This window comes from Dermacentor andersoni, chromosome 10 (assembly GCF_023375885.2).
Source record: "Dermacentor andersoni chromosome 10, qqDerAnde1_hic_scaffold, whole genome shotgun sequence".
In the NCBI taxonomy this organism is placed as follows: domain Eukaryota; kingdom Metazoa; phylum Arthropoda; class Arachnida; order Ixodida; family Ixodidae; genus Dermacentor; species Dermacentor andersoni.
The window spans coordinates 134,491,046-134,505,562 of record NC_092823.1 but is presented as its reverse complement, the minus strand read 5'-3'; the positions used below and the strand labels follow the sequence as shown (position 1 = coordinate 134,505,562).

The following is a 14,517-nucleotide window of genomic DNA, read 5'->3' as shown; positions in this document are numbered from 1 at the left end:
TGTATAATCATAGCAAACGACTACATTTATATTGCAATACTTTGTTAAAAAATGATCAGTGTGCAAAGCCGCACGAAGCCCTTTGAAGCGAGAAGGTTGAGGTTTAATCAAATTCATGTAGCCCTACCCATAACTAGCACGCTAACTGAACCGCCTTATTTGCATATCCCGTGGACTTTATAGTATAGGGCCTAGAACCACTAGCGCCAGAGCGCCCTCTAGTAATTTTTGTCGAGAACTCTATGCTTACTACCACCCTACTGTCACCATACGCATGCATACGAACGCAAGAACGCACGCTGATTTCACGACGCCAGCACGAAATATGCCTCACTCTTGTGAACAGAATTCCGTTGGAGTGTCTGGCGCTGAAAAGAAGCTACCACGTTTTCTCAGCCGTCAAAAATTCATGCGAAGAATCAACTGGAACAGGATGGTGAAGTGGATAAGCTTGCGTGCTGCCTAAAATGAATCAAGTGGTCTTAAAATTTTTAACAAAGCCCAACTGCTTTTGCGATTACCATGTCGCGTTGTAGATTTTAATAATTTTTGTTGCGCTCTTTTATCTTGTTATGCAGAGCGCTTCGCCTCCTTCACGTTTCAATTTAGGTACTTTCCCATGCACGAGAGAACTGGTGTATGAATAGTATAGCAATCATAATCTTCAAGAGCGAAAGCAATATTCCGCCCTGTTAGCGCTTTCGATTGATTACGACAGTGGTGGCGCTCCCTGTGGCATATGTAAAAACGTGGCTGATGTGCACAGTGGTGAAACTTCCAGCATGCTTTTCGCGTTCCACGCGCGCCCTCCTCACTCTGTATTACTGCGCTTACCTTGAATTTCCTACTTGCACGATAACATTTAGCACGAACACATTTTCTACCGCTCTATATTTTTGATTTACGTATCTCAAGGAAACGCCACAAAGTTTGGAAGTAAAATTAGGAAAATATAGACTATAAACATTTTTATTGACATATCACTTTATGGAAGAGAAAGCTGGAAGGTTCATATGCACGAGTTATAGTTATTTCTGGTAAAAATATAAACATACCGGTTCCAACACTCACGTACAAGAGTGGTGACACCCGCAGGGCAAAGGCCCCTTTCAGGGATCTCCAACCACCCCTGTGTTGCGTCAGTTGATTCCTTGCTATGGCGGCAAATTTCCTAATCTCATATACACCAGCTCATCTTCTTCTATCCTCGAGAACACTTCCCTTTCCCTTGGGACCAATTCCGTAACTCTAGTAAGCCACCGGCTAAAAGTTAACTGTATCAGCTATCCGCGTCTCCTCTATAATCTATACTAATTTCTTCCAGTTTCTTAAAGGATCCGAAGTTGTACAAACTATAACACGCTCTTCCCGCATGTAAAAGAATGAGACTTCGCAAGTAAGAAGGTTACAAAACAATATATCCTCAAGGTCTCAAAATGACACCCTGGCATCATATAAATCTAAGTATAATTCCGCCGTCAGACTTGACCCACACGATGAAGACACCTATTTAGCGGCTTAACGTTAGAACAAGCGCGCTAAAAGGCGCATACATCCAATGCAGTCGAAATCAGTTTCTTTATCCTGAAGAGTGATAGAAGTCTGGCTGACGCATGCGCCCGAGTTTGCATGCATAAAGTAGGCTTCCACAATCTCGCGGTTGATATGATTCATATTTTTATATAATATTTCCGTTTGTTCAAACATAGGTTTGCATGAGCAAACTCTACAATGCGCGGCCAGATTAGAACTTGTTTCATTCCTGATCGCACCTTGGTGCTCCCTAAGGCGGATGTTAAGGCAGCGTCCCGTCTGCAAGAAGTACTTTTTGCCACACGAAAGTGGAATGACGTAGACCACTCCCACCGAGCATGCCACAAGCTGCCCCGAATGTTTGACGCGGCACATAGCCTTTGGACGCCGGTTCAGGTCTATTGACAAGATTGCAAATCTTGTTTAACGAGTTCTTTGCTGAAAAGACTACTTGAACACCATATGTCATGGCTGTCTTTTTTAACCCATGCCCCATCTGATGTAAATAAGAGATGACTGCGTACTTTTTAACTTTTTCGATCTGTGTCTGGGGTGCTTCCCCTTTTCTTGTTTTTTTCACTAGCCCTTCACATATTGACACGATAATAGATTTTGGAAAACCGGCCTTTGCTAGACGATTGAGTTGTTGCGAAAAGCTCAGATTGGCGAGGTGGTGACATGGCTTTCTAAGTGCGGAACCTGATAAAGAAGGGTACTTCGTCCTGCTAACCAAAGGGCAGTTTTCTGAGAAAGCATCAGCCGCTTTAACAAAAAACTTCAATAAGGTACACGTTCAAGCTAAGAAAGTCAAAGATCAAGCAAAGAAATTGTTGCTGGAATTGAACCGTGAGCGTCCATCTGGTACAGTGATCAAAAGTCAGGGGTTGAACCTTGAGGTTTTCTTTACATTAAAAACGCATAAACCTGAGCAACCTTTACGCACAATTGCGTCTGAGAGAAATATATGGCAACCCGTAGTTTCTGGTTATCTTCAGAAGAACTTAACAAAGCTACAGGTAGAAGACCCATTCAAAGTAAAAAACTCGGAAGAAGTCGTTAGGTTTTTACAAGAAAGGTTGTATCCAGCATGCGCAGCGTTCAGCATCGACGTCACATATTTGTATTATTCCCGTCCTAGAAATCAGCTGATCAAGACAATCAAAGATTACATTATGGAAAACGACGGGTTAAAGTTTAGGAATGGGAGTGGCGTCCCGGTTCAGTCTTTTCTTGAACTCTTGGTTTTTTATTTAAATTCCACATTCGTTATCTGGGATAATGACATCTTGATTCAGAAGCAGGGGGTCTGCATTGGCTCTCAGGTCGCACCAATTCTTAGCGAGATCTTCCTCGGCACTGTTGACCGGGCGCTCGAGAGCGTCTTGGCAGGGGCATTGATCAAGTGCTCCAGGTTTGTTGACGACTACTTGGTAGTTATCCGCTCTCAAACCAGTTCCCAAGATATTGGAGTTATTCTCACAGCCTTTGATAAAGAAGGAATGGGTCTCAGATTTGCTCATGAACTGCCGAGCAATAACAAAATTCATTTTTGGATTTGCAGTTAAGATTAACAGCGCAACATATTTGTTGGCAATATAACCCCAGAACAAGCAAATCAATTCTAAACTACGCCTCGGCACACACAAAACTAGTGAAAAGAGGAATTGCTATGACGTGTTTAGGTTCCGCACTTAGAAAGTCATGCCACCACCTCGCCAATCTGAGCTTTTCGCAACAACTCAATCGTCTAGCGAAGGCCGGTTTTCCAAAATCTATTATCGTGTCAATATGTGAAGGGCTAGTGAAAAAAACAAGAAAAGGGGAAGCACCCCAGACACAGATCGAAAAAGTTAAAAAGTACGCAGTCATCTCTTATTTACATCAGATGGGGCATGGGTTAAAAAAGACAGCCATGAAATATGGTGTTCAAGTAGTCTTTTCAGCAAAGAACTCGTTAAACAAGATTTGCAATCTTGTCAATAGACCTGAACAGGCGTCCAAAGGCTATGTGCCGCGTCAAGCACTCGGGGAAGCTTGTGGCAAGCTCGGTGGGAGTGGTCTACGTCATTCCACTTTCGTGTGGCAAAAAGTACTTTGTGCAGACGGTACGCTGCCTTAACATCCGCCTTAGGGAGCACCAAGGTGCGATCAGGAATGAAACAAGTTCTAATCTGGCCGCGCATTGTAGAGTTTGATCATGCAAACCTATGTTTGAACAAACGGAAATATTGTGTAAAAATACGAATCAAATCAACCGCCAAATTGTGGAAGCCTACTTCATGCATGTAAACTCTAGCGCATGCGTCAGCCAGACTTCTATCACTCTTCAGGATACAGAAACTGATTTTTTGAATGGCAAGATAGGCTAACACATTTGTAAACGTCAATTTACACGTGTTTACATTTTCTGCATATTATAGTCCTTCGTTTGAAAAAAGATAAACCAGTTGTTAGTCTGCACTCGTGTTGTGTACTTCCTCTCGTCTTTCGTCCGGGTTGCGCTGTCCACCCATAGGAACATGTGTATAGCGAAGCGCCTCTGTACGCAGGTGAAGGAGGTATACGCAGTACAAAAGAAGCAAAAAGATGTTCAGAAATGTCGGTGGAAGTGGCAATACCCCGAAGCCAGTGCCAACAAGTGGCGACCTTGGGCAGAGGCAAAGCCGTTGAGCTGCTGCCGCTCTTTTCGGGAAAGGCAGCGGGTTCATCGGAGCAGCGCCTAATTCGAGTCTCCGGAAGCGAGCACAAAGGGGGCTCGTCTCTGCGGGTGGGCGCGACGCCTTTGTTCCCACTCTCGGAAGGGGGGCTCAATTGTGAGGCCCGCGCTGCTGAGAAAAGCGCGCTTTTCCATTTCCTTCATCGTCCTCCTGGACCAGATTTCACGCCTTCCTGCCGCCGTGGGTCAGCACACTGCGCTCGTCGCAGCCTACTTGCAAGAAATTGACCCTCGGCGTGGATAGAAAAAAAGCCGGAGGCACCCACCGTCGGCGTTAGGATAAGCCTCTAACACGCGTATCACCGTCGGGGACAACAAATAAAGAAAGAGAGATTGCACGTGGGTATAAGCGAAAACACAAATTTTATATTAGAACTGTTTCTTCAGTCAGAAGGTCACTCAGGAGAAACACTAAATCACTTTATACTGGCACCGGTTAAAAATCCTACTTGTTTTCATTTTGTTGTAAGCGATTGATTACTGGAACAGAAACCGAAGACCAAAACTTCAATTCATTGAATTTCGCGACGAAGCCCTAGCGCCGGTACGCCATTGTGACGTCATGGATTTCCAAGTATATTCTCGTATTCGGGCCGTTGTGGCCCAATGAAACTACTCAAAACTCTTAAAGATTGAGGAAATATTTACTCTGGGCTCGTTGGTTCCCTGCCCTGGCACACGTGTGCATGTGTGTGTTTCATATGAGCCTTCACTCCGTCCTTGTCCTTATTCCGCGCCGTTTATGTATCTATTAGAGCTCAAACGTCATTCATTGGTTTATTCAGAATGCTATGTAGTCAGTTTTCACCGAAGTGAGGACCAAATGTGGTCATTAAAAAGAACTGTACACTGTGCAAGTTTGGTCCTGCCATACATCAATTTCTTTAGCATTTGCTCTCTCCACCGTTATAATTATAAAATGTTTTGTTTAATATATGCGGTAATAACAAATATCTGATACTAAACACACCGTATTAAGTTGCTATTGTGCTTCTTAGCTCGGGTGGCGGAATAGTTATAACGGGAAAATGTTTTCCCACACCATCTTCATTAAGTTTTCTTCTCCGCGCGTTAGGTTTAGTTGAGGCAAAGCACGCTTTACAGTAACTTGAACACGCTCGAAGTGTTTAAAATGGCACAGTAGCAACAACAATGTTCGCAGCCGCACTCAAGTATCCGGCTAGACACGGCTTTTCAAATTTGCAAAATTTCTATTCCGCGAGGTGTGCATTAAAGCTTTCACCCTCGAGAATGTAATCAAGTTTAGCTGACGGTCAACCTATTCTCATTCTCTGGCTTTTTTTATAGGCATTGCATTAGCTTTTGAAACTCGTACAAGTCCTCGTAAATGACATTGTTTCAGCTGCTACGCGAGGCGACCTTAGTTCCCCGCCCTGCCAGGATATCAGCTGCCTCTTGGCGTCGAATATGGCGCCACGCCAGTGTTCCCACTAACGAAATTTATATACACGTTGCCTCCAGATAATTGCACATCTTTGTCAGCAACACTGTTATTTATTTATTTATTTATTTATTTATTTATTTATTTATTTATTCCAGGAGCCGATTCAGTCAATACATTGGGGAAAGGGTGAACGACTAATCACGCAATAATATTAGAGAAAGCGTTTGTGAAACTGGACAGTGCAACACGGGTACATTTTGAAGCACTCTTTACGCAAGTATTAAATACTCCGTCGCGCTTCAACCGTCCAGCGAAAGAGTGATAGTCCAATAGATGCAATGCTTTTCTGCGGCCTGTCTCAGCTGCCTAAGACCAAGCAAAGCGGTGAGCGCGGTTGTAAGGGGATAGAAAGTAGGATGCAACATTTAAGGGTTGTTTGCGCACCAAGGCACGGTTGACTGGCTCGGCATGCAATGCAGTGAGCCTCCCATCTTCCTAGGCTTACTATATTTGAACCTACACGTTCCCTAAATAACAATAACAACTCCTTCATGCGGAAATGTCTGGTCGCTCCATATCTGACCCAATTTTCTAGGGTTGTAGTACCACTAGCGTCTCCACTTCTTTGTCTCTCCCTCTGCCTTCCCTCCTACGAAATAGGTCCACTTTAATTGAGCGCAAACAGGAGAAACTTACTCTCAATCGGAGAGCACTGAAGCATCTCCACAGTGAAATATGGTGCAAGCAAAATAGTTCCGCGCGAAGGAGTTGCCAACACGTCGACGGGAAGGACGCACTCGCGGCCACGTTCCACGAACAGGCCGGCGACCACGGCCGGCCTTGCCTCGGCCAAGATCGACCGAGTGCGTCGGCGGAGTCAGGGGGGTGGAAATGGCCGCTGCTTGCGACAGCAGCTGACCTCCGGTGCCGTCCATCTTACTCGGAAGCGAGCCGCTCCTTCCGGTTACGCTCGGTTGCACACCCTCCGATCCTGGTCCCCGCTCTTTCTTTCTTTCTTGTCTGAACCTTCTTTTGCTTCCTACCTCGCCCACTGCAACTCCAACTAGTGCGTATGTTTGTATCTATGTGCGCGTAGCTTTTAGGGCCGGACGTCATCGCCGCGGCGAATACGGTAGGAAAGTGCCATTTTCTGCTGCTGCTCCATCATCGCCAGCAGCGCTCGGGAATGACCCACGCAACAGGCGGCTGCGGAACGGTGGCGCGACCGTGGCCTGCTTGCCTAATCCTTCCCGTCGAAGCCGGCGTCTGCGTGGTGGCGGGCAGGATTGCCAATGTGGCTCTGCGCGCAAGGACAGTGATGAAAGCGGTTCGTGAAGTTTTAAGAGCCCGAAAAAATAAAGCGCGAAGCCTGGAAAAGATGCAAACAGGAAATGGACTAGAGAAATCCGTCATTCCATAGCACCGATAACTACATATCTTTCATTTACTTTTAAGTGAAACTTTATTTGGCCTTTATTTGGTCTTCCTTGTACCCGCTGCTTCTTTCCAAGCTTGATTATCTCCTCGCTGCATTGTCCTTGCACTACTGGCCCTCTGAGCAGGAACGTGGAGCCAGGGAGAGAAACAATCGTGCGAACAAATCGCTGTTGCTTTGCCCTGACTTCCCATATTTAACATTCAAGAAATAAGAAAGCAAGAGGTGTCGCGTTGCCGGCGTAAAGAACGACCGGCTACGATCGCTTATCCTAAACAAGCACATGCGAATTTCTCGCTGCAACACCTACTTCACCAGCGGCTATGTTAAAACAGTAACCGCGAGGAAAGAATACATGCATGGGAATGCAACCAGAGTGCATGCATTATGTCGAAAAGGACCTGCTGTGGTTGCTTAGTGGCTATTGTGTTGGACCGTAAGCACGAGGTCGCGGGATCAAATCCCGGCCACGGCGGCCGTACTTAAATGGGGGCGAAAGTACCACAACGCCCGTGTAGTTGGATTTAGGTGCACGTTAAAGGAACCCAGGTGGTCGAAATTATTCCGGAGTACCCCGCTACGGCGTGCCTCAATCGGATCGTGGTTCTGGCACGTAAAACCCCGTAACTTATTTTTTAATGTCAACAATGTAATAAATGGTGCTAGTTGGTTCGTGTTATTTCTTAACACTCTCTGATCATATAGTTCCTAAGGGAATCGTAATTTTCTGGAGAAAACATTCAACATCGATAACAAAAAACGAAAAGATTCTTCTCGGAAATGTTACTGGCAGCAATGCCAATCACACGACTTGTCGACTTTGTACCGAAGGTAAATGTGGTTCTCACTCTGATATTTTACAGATGTCCGTGCGTCGCATCACGCTGTGCATCTGTGCATCTGTGCTGTAAATTTGGAACCAGCCGCCTAATGCGTATAACCTGTCTTTGGAGCTCAAAAATGGTCTTCAAATAAGATGTCACCATATTTTACACCATTATGTTTGCGAATTAATGAGTCATAAGAACCAAATGCTGCCTGCAACATTTTGAAATGTTGGCACTTCGTGACAACCTTCAATTCGTTGCCAAAAGCTTCAGTGGAAACACGAAGAACACACCAAAAAATTCGTTTTGCCCTTGTGTACCCGTGTTGCTGTCACCACTCTTCGTGTTGTTGTTGTGCTCTTCGATGCAGCACGATTTCAAATGAAAAATACACGCATTGGTCGAAACAGCGGAAGCGTAATTGACAAAATAGCCGCTATAATGATGGGAGCTGACATCACCGAGCTGATGAACACGTTTCTTTTTTTCTCTCTCTCTCTCTTGTTAAGTTTTTACCTTCGCCTCTTACATTATGCGCGTCAGTGTTGAATAGAATCGAACTGAATTGTAGCCTTCGGCTATGCATGCGTTGGATACTACCTTCCGAGCTCGATTTCTTCCTCTGGCCCTCAACTATATTATCAGCCAAGCTTTTCTATGAGAGTGTAACAGAATGTGCGCCGCGTAAAGAAAAACGCAATGAAGGACGGAAAAATATGAGACGGTCTGATTTTGGTAAATTTGTAGGCCTAGGCAAACGAGCTGGCTACTTCAAAAGACACAGCTTGGAGGTCGCTGGAAGAGGCCTTTGTCTCCTACAGCAGGCATAAAATAGGACGACGACTACTTGTAGTGCTTGCAATTGCTCTCTCTCCCTCTTTCACTCCCCATTCCCCTCCCCACGTGTAGAGTAGCAAACTGGACTCAGTCTGGTTAACCTCCCTGCCTTTCCGTCTTCCCTTCTCTCTCTCTCTCTCTCTCTCTGCTGCGGTAATTGTGCCATGCAACAACAACGATTGCGCTCTAGGCTTCCTGCACACGCGCCATTCAATCAGGCGTATGTCCTGCCTTCCTTTTTCTACGGTAGTAAAATAAGTTCTGTCAAATTAATGCGAACTGAGTTTTTGAAGTCACGAGTATAAACTGACATAATGTTAGTTTTTAGAGCCCGCTGACGTTTTCTCACTGTTGTGCGCGACCACATTTTATAAAAAAAGGTGCTTGACTCCACACACGTTTTCGATCATCCCTCAATCCTTAGAGTGCATTCACACCAGCGACTGACAGGGGCCGCACGACCGAACGCTTCTGACGACCAAGGAGCGACTCAGGGTGATTAATGTTCGTACTGACGAGCGCGAACTGCCGTCACTACACCGGAATGTCTCGCGACTAGAGCTGGTCACGCCTTCTCGCACAACAATCCTGCGGCGTCATATAAAGCGTCAGTGTACTACTACTTCTGCACCACTGATTGATTTAGTATAGGTTTGCGGTAAAGGTTGCGGTAACCCTACTGAACCAAGCAGCAAGCGATTGACCTAAAGCGGTAGCTTTCAGAGCATTTGCGAGCGACTCGGGCGCACGACGTTTGCGAATCGACAGTGTGAATGAGCTCGTCATAGAAAGACTTAGATTTAACGCATTTAGCTTGAACAAACGTATGTTAATTTCTCACCGCATCACCTACCTCACCAACGACTATAACTACGAGAAAAGTCATACTGTGAAAATACTTCTGTTGCGTCGCAAGCCATAGCAATTAAATAATGCAACGCTTCCGAGCAGATATACCGAACTAAAAGGGGCATTGTGCTTGAAGCGTTTCAGCAAATTAGCAGCCCAGCTACTTAAAAACGTATCGAGCAGTAGCTTATCGGGCGACCTCTGTGATGATACAACGTCCGCGTTACAATCAAGTTCAGATATATTTTGAGTAGTATTGACAAGGTATTGATTTTTATGCTAATGTCGCACTAACTACACATCATCCGAATGCCTATAAGGTGATATCGCTGAGATTCCCTAAATTATTTGCATAGTGAGAAGTAAGACGTAGGCTATCGCAGAAGCGGCAGCTGTTTATTATTTTATTGTCGTTGCTATCACTCTTGCAGACATCCATTTTCAGCGTTTGTTTTGCAAAAGGTTTCTATTGTTTCAAGGTTTCATAGCGTCGTCAAGCAACCATTCAAATATCAGAGCGCAGCTCTTAGGCGCCCGTTCCTGCGGCGAGCTTCGGCGTCCCTCTCGTAACCGAGCGAACGAGCATAGCGAATGATGAAAGAGAGAACGCGGAGCGCAGTGGGGGGTGAAAGACGGCGATAGCGAAGAAAGCGCGAGGAGGAAATCGGAGGAGGAGGGTATGGCGAAAGCGTAAGAAGAGCGTAGTGCCGCGTAAGAAGGGCGCTGCGGGGACGATGGCTACGAGATGGCACCAAGTAGCGCGTCGTCTGTTCACCGATGTCGCCACCGATACCATATATGGAAACAAAGCGCTGCATGAGCGGAAGTCTGTCTGCGGCGGCTGCTGTGAATCGCGCCCACGCGTCACCCACGCGCTGCCTCTCGCGATCTTCCGATTAGAGAGGCGGTCGCGCCACACTTTACTCCGTTTGCAACCTTCCGCACGAGACAGATTGTCCGCGCCAGCCAATATATGGCGAGATGAAAACACGTATACAACTGCGCTCAAATTTCGCATTATGGAGTATCGTAATCGTCGGTGAATTTTGTTATTTGAAACCAGTTAAATCTCTCAACATGCATGCGTACTAAATAAAAAGAAAATACCAAGCCCATAGAAGCTGAGAATATATAGAGAGAATTGAAGATGAAAACACCCCAGCGCAAAAGCTGCCTTTCCATACCACATCACAAAACTCGCAACAGACAAGAGCCGTGTCGACAAATGAAACAAAGTGATAAATGGTCCTACTAGCACAATTTCTTCCCGAGTTTGTTTCACTTTGACTACATGCACGATTACATTGCACTACTATAACTACATCTTAAGCCCGGTTTTACAAAGTTCTCAGTTCGACGAGCCCGTTTTGGAAAAGATGGAGGAGACATAATGCTTGAAAAACTGGCGGCCCTTCCTACGAACTGTCTATCGACTTGAAGGGTCCCAGAGAAATGGAAGAATGCCAACATTACACCTTTTTTTAGATGGTATTACGAGAAAAAACGACACCATATTTTGCATCTGCTGCCCCTTCACCTTCTAAGAATTCATATTTTTCGCAAGTGTCCCACTCTAAATATTGTTAGACCTCCTTCAGTCACGGCATACACATTTGTGTACGCGACTTCAGCCATTTCTGTGCAATACCGGCGGCAAGGGATGCACCACGAGCATTAAGCTTATCGTCACCTGAACATTCTGCTTACCTAAAGTGCCTCCATTTTATTTCCGAGTGGGGAAGCTCGGTAGAAATTGTGAAATAATTTGTTTCCCTTTCTAGTAATGCTTGCAGCCGATAAAGTGTGCATATAATTCGAGCGGTTTAATAAATGTATTTTATGGGAAAACGTAGCATGACTGATTGTTCAATAAACAGATATTCAATTACTCTGCAATTATGATGAGTCATTATAAAATGCACAAAGAATCCATTCTACGACCTTGACTTACTTTCAGTGAAGTGTGTAGCAGCTTGGCACAAAATTATGTAAATGTCTTACATTTATCGACAGTCGATCATAACGCGTGATAGAAGGGAATACGAAACCACATTTTGATCCACATTTTAATCACCTGATCTAACAGGCCGCCATCTTTCATTCGCTAGTGCGCCGGCAGCTTATATCCCCCTCCCCCATTCGGCGTTTAGATACCCTCGCGCCAGCTGAAATAACCTTAGATGCAGATTTTAAGCTATGACCGCTTTCTTGCCTACGTGTTTACAGTTCTGAGTGCCACTGAATGTTACGCGCATTCTTGAATAGAATATTCCGTTATGTGCTCTCGCAGCCCACCTTCATTGAATGAAATACTCGGTTTTGGGGCAAAGGCTACTTCAAACAGCACACCTAAGGAAAGCCTACTGAAAACGTTTACGAATGGACCACGTAGATTATACTCCCAAGGCGCAACGAGTCTGTATAACACTGCAAAAAAAAAAACGGTTCGGCCGCATTCGTAATTGACCATGCGCCGAATTTATTTTTAGAACAGTTTCGTTAATAATTGTGAACAACAGTGCACGTTACATATGTGCTTCTTCGTCTAATATTACGTCTAACAAATCACGTGTTTTTTTAAAAGACATCCACCATTCTTCTGCGGGCATCTGGCGATGTTCTGGTACATTTTTTCTGCTAATATTAATTTCACATGCATATAATAACGGGGACAAAATAGCGATCTGCGAGTCCAAAATATTATATCCTCTAGTTCATTATTAAGTATTGAGGTCGTTGAAACGTGAACGATTATTTTCGCATGGACTAGAACCTGCGATATCGGAAGCCTTTGGGGATCCTGGCTACCAGTTTGTGCGCTAATACGAACAGGAGGCTGCGGAACATTGCTCGTTTAAGTTTTTGCCTGTCGATGTATGCATTACAGCTTACAGAATGCCAGATAGAGGCGACACCTTCTGAAGCTCATGTCAACCAGTGTACGTACTTACTACTGTAACCTACGAATACGTTCTACTTAGCTGATGCCGTAAAGGCCTCGGCAGCAGTACGATGTGAACGCTCATATTACCTGCGTCTTTCTTTTCCTTTCAACAAGGACATAGCAGCACGTAAAACACAGCAGCACGTGTTGTCGCCAGCGCTGATACTGCGCCGTCCATGTAACTGGTTTGCCGAAAACAATAATAGATTGATTAATGCTTGTGCGGACAGGCTGATTGATTTTGCATACAAGAAATGTATTTACAAGAAGTAATAAGCTACATTTCGGCTGTCAAACTTAAGTTCCTTTGCCTTCTTCTTCAGTGGAGCGAAAACTGGAGCAATGTCCAAATGCCTAAATAGATCAGTGAAGTAGCTTAAATTTATCTTTGACCACCACTTACGTTGACAACTACAAAAGGTCAGCGATTGCGGTTTAGAAGCCAAAGAATGTCTTTCTACCACCCTGGTTACGATACGTCGTTTCATCTACCAATATAAAGTTAGATTGAATTTATATACGTATTTATATCTTTTGAGTCACGTGTTATGATGGACTGTGAATGAAAGCACCAAAGTTGCATAATTTTTTTCGAAGGCGCTGCAGACTCTCACACTCCCCTGAAAAAAATTCAAGGTGGCAGGATGGTCCTTCGTGCAGTTTCTATTCAGCCTTCACAATCACGAAGTCATAAGTCGCTATTTAATCTACAGTCAGACCCACTTTTATCTCTCGCAAACAGAACTGAATCACCGGCTGAAAGCACAAGCACAAGTTAATTATTAGCCGCAGGCGTTACGAGGAAGGAAAAACATTTTTTTTTTTTTCATAATTGCTAACGGAAGGAGGCACTTCAAGCATTGTATCAAACATGGTAGTAGTAGCAGTACTTTGCGAAACACTTAAATGGAATGAAGCCACACTGTCTAAAGAGAGTGCTCAATTTACCAGGCGCGTATTACGTACGTGATATTTCGCTTGCCACCATCGGATAGAAATGGTAAAAACAATTCGCGTACACATATATCTACATCGCGACCGAAGGGGATCTGATTAAGAACGAAACGTCTTATTGAATTAGGATCAACTGTAGCGCAACACTGGGACAACATTTACCCAAGAAAAAAAAAAGACGGAGCTTTTCGCAGGTGGCTATGTGGTCTTGTTGCTTAGTCATGTTGAATTTGGGTAAACGCAAGCGGTCAATTCTTTCATGGGTCCGTGACGTCCCGGTGTTAAGCTAGACTATATCCCGATCCAGTACGGCTAACCAAGAAGCCCAACCTCGTCGCACGTGTTATCTTTTTTGTTTGTTGAAGTTTACGGACGCAAACGAACGGGCGCTTGGTACGATGTCGGGAGGAACGGTACCTCTACGCTGTAGCTCTTGATGGCGAACCGGGCCCGGCCAGCGGAGGCGAACGTCGGCACAGCCATCGCGCGCAACAGGTGGTGGTGGTGGTGGTGGTCAGCGTCGGGGGGGTCTCTCTTATGGGGCCGAGGGCGGGTCACGCCGGACGGCGATCGTTACGTCATGCGCGCCGCGCAGCCAATCACGGGGGCCCGCGCATCACCGCGTTTCCCGACTGTCCGACGCAGGGGACAGTTTCTCTTCCGAGGCGACACGCCCGAAGCGACCTCATCACGCGTCGGTGCGGTGCGCTTTTCTGTGCACGCTGTGCAACGTTAGCCGTGCGAAAATTCCCAATACGTACGTGTCACGGTTTTGTAATATGTCAGAGCAGTGTTGTCAAGTCGCCAAAACTAGAGAGAACTGAAGGATTCAAGTTTCCTACGTACATAAAGTGTTCGCTAAGATAACGCGACCTAAACGTGAAGCCTTGTTGTTTCTTCTGTTGGTGGCGGTACTTTTTTTTTCTTGTCTAGTACTCCAAAGGAAAAGTTATGCTTTCCATTTATTAAGTTTATGCGCAAGTTTTGATGTCGCTGACTTCGAATTCTGTGGTATTA

General features: G+C 45.2%; 1 protein-coding gene across 1 annotated transcript in view; it reads right to left on the bottom strand.

Annotated features, from left to right (window-relative positions):
- ple (tyrosine hydroxylase ple) overlaps positions 1-13,990 on the bottom strand; it is a 41,803-nt gene extending 27,813 nt beyond the window's left edge. The window contains exon 1 of the mRNA XM_050192938.2: positions 13,918-13,990. Coding sequence (XP_050048895.1) covers positions 13,918-13,983 — 66 coding nt within the window. The 5' untranslated portion in view covers positions 13,984-13,990. The remainder of the gene's footprint in view (positions 1-13,917) is intronic.
- Between the last annotated feature and the right edge of the window lie 527 nt (positions 13,991-14,517).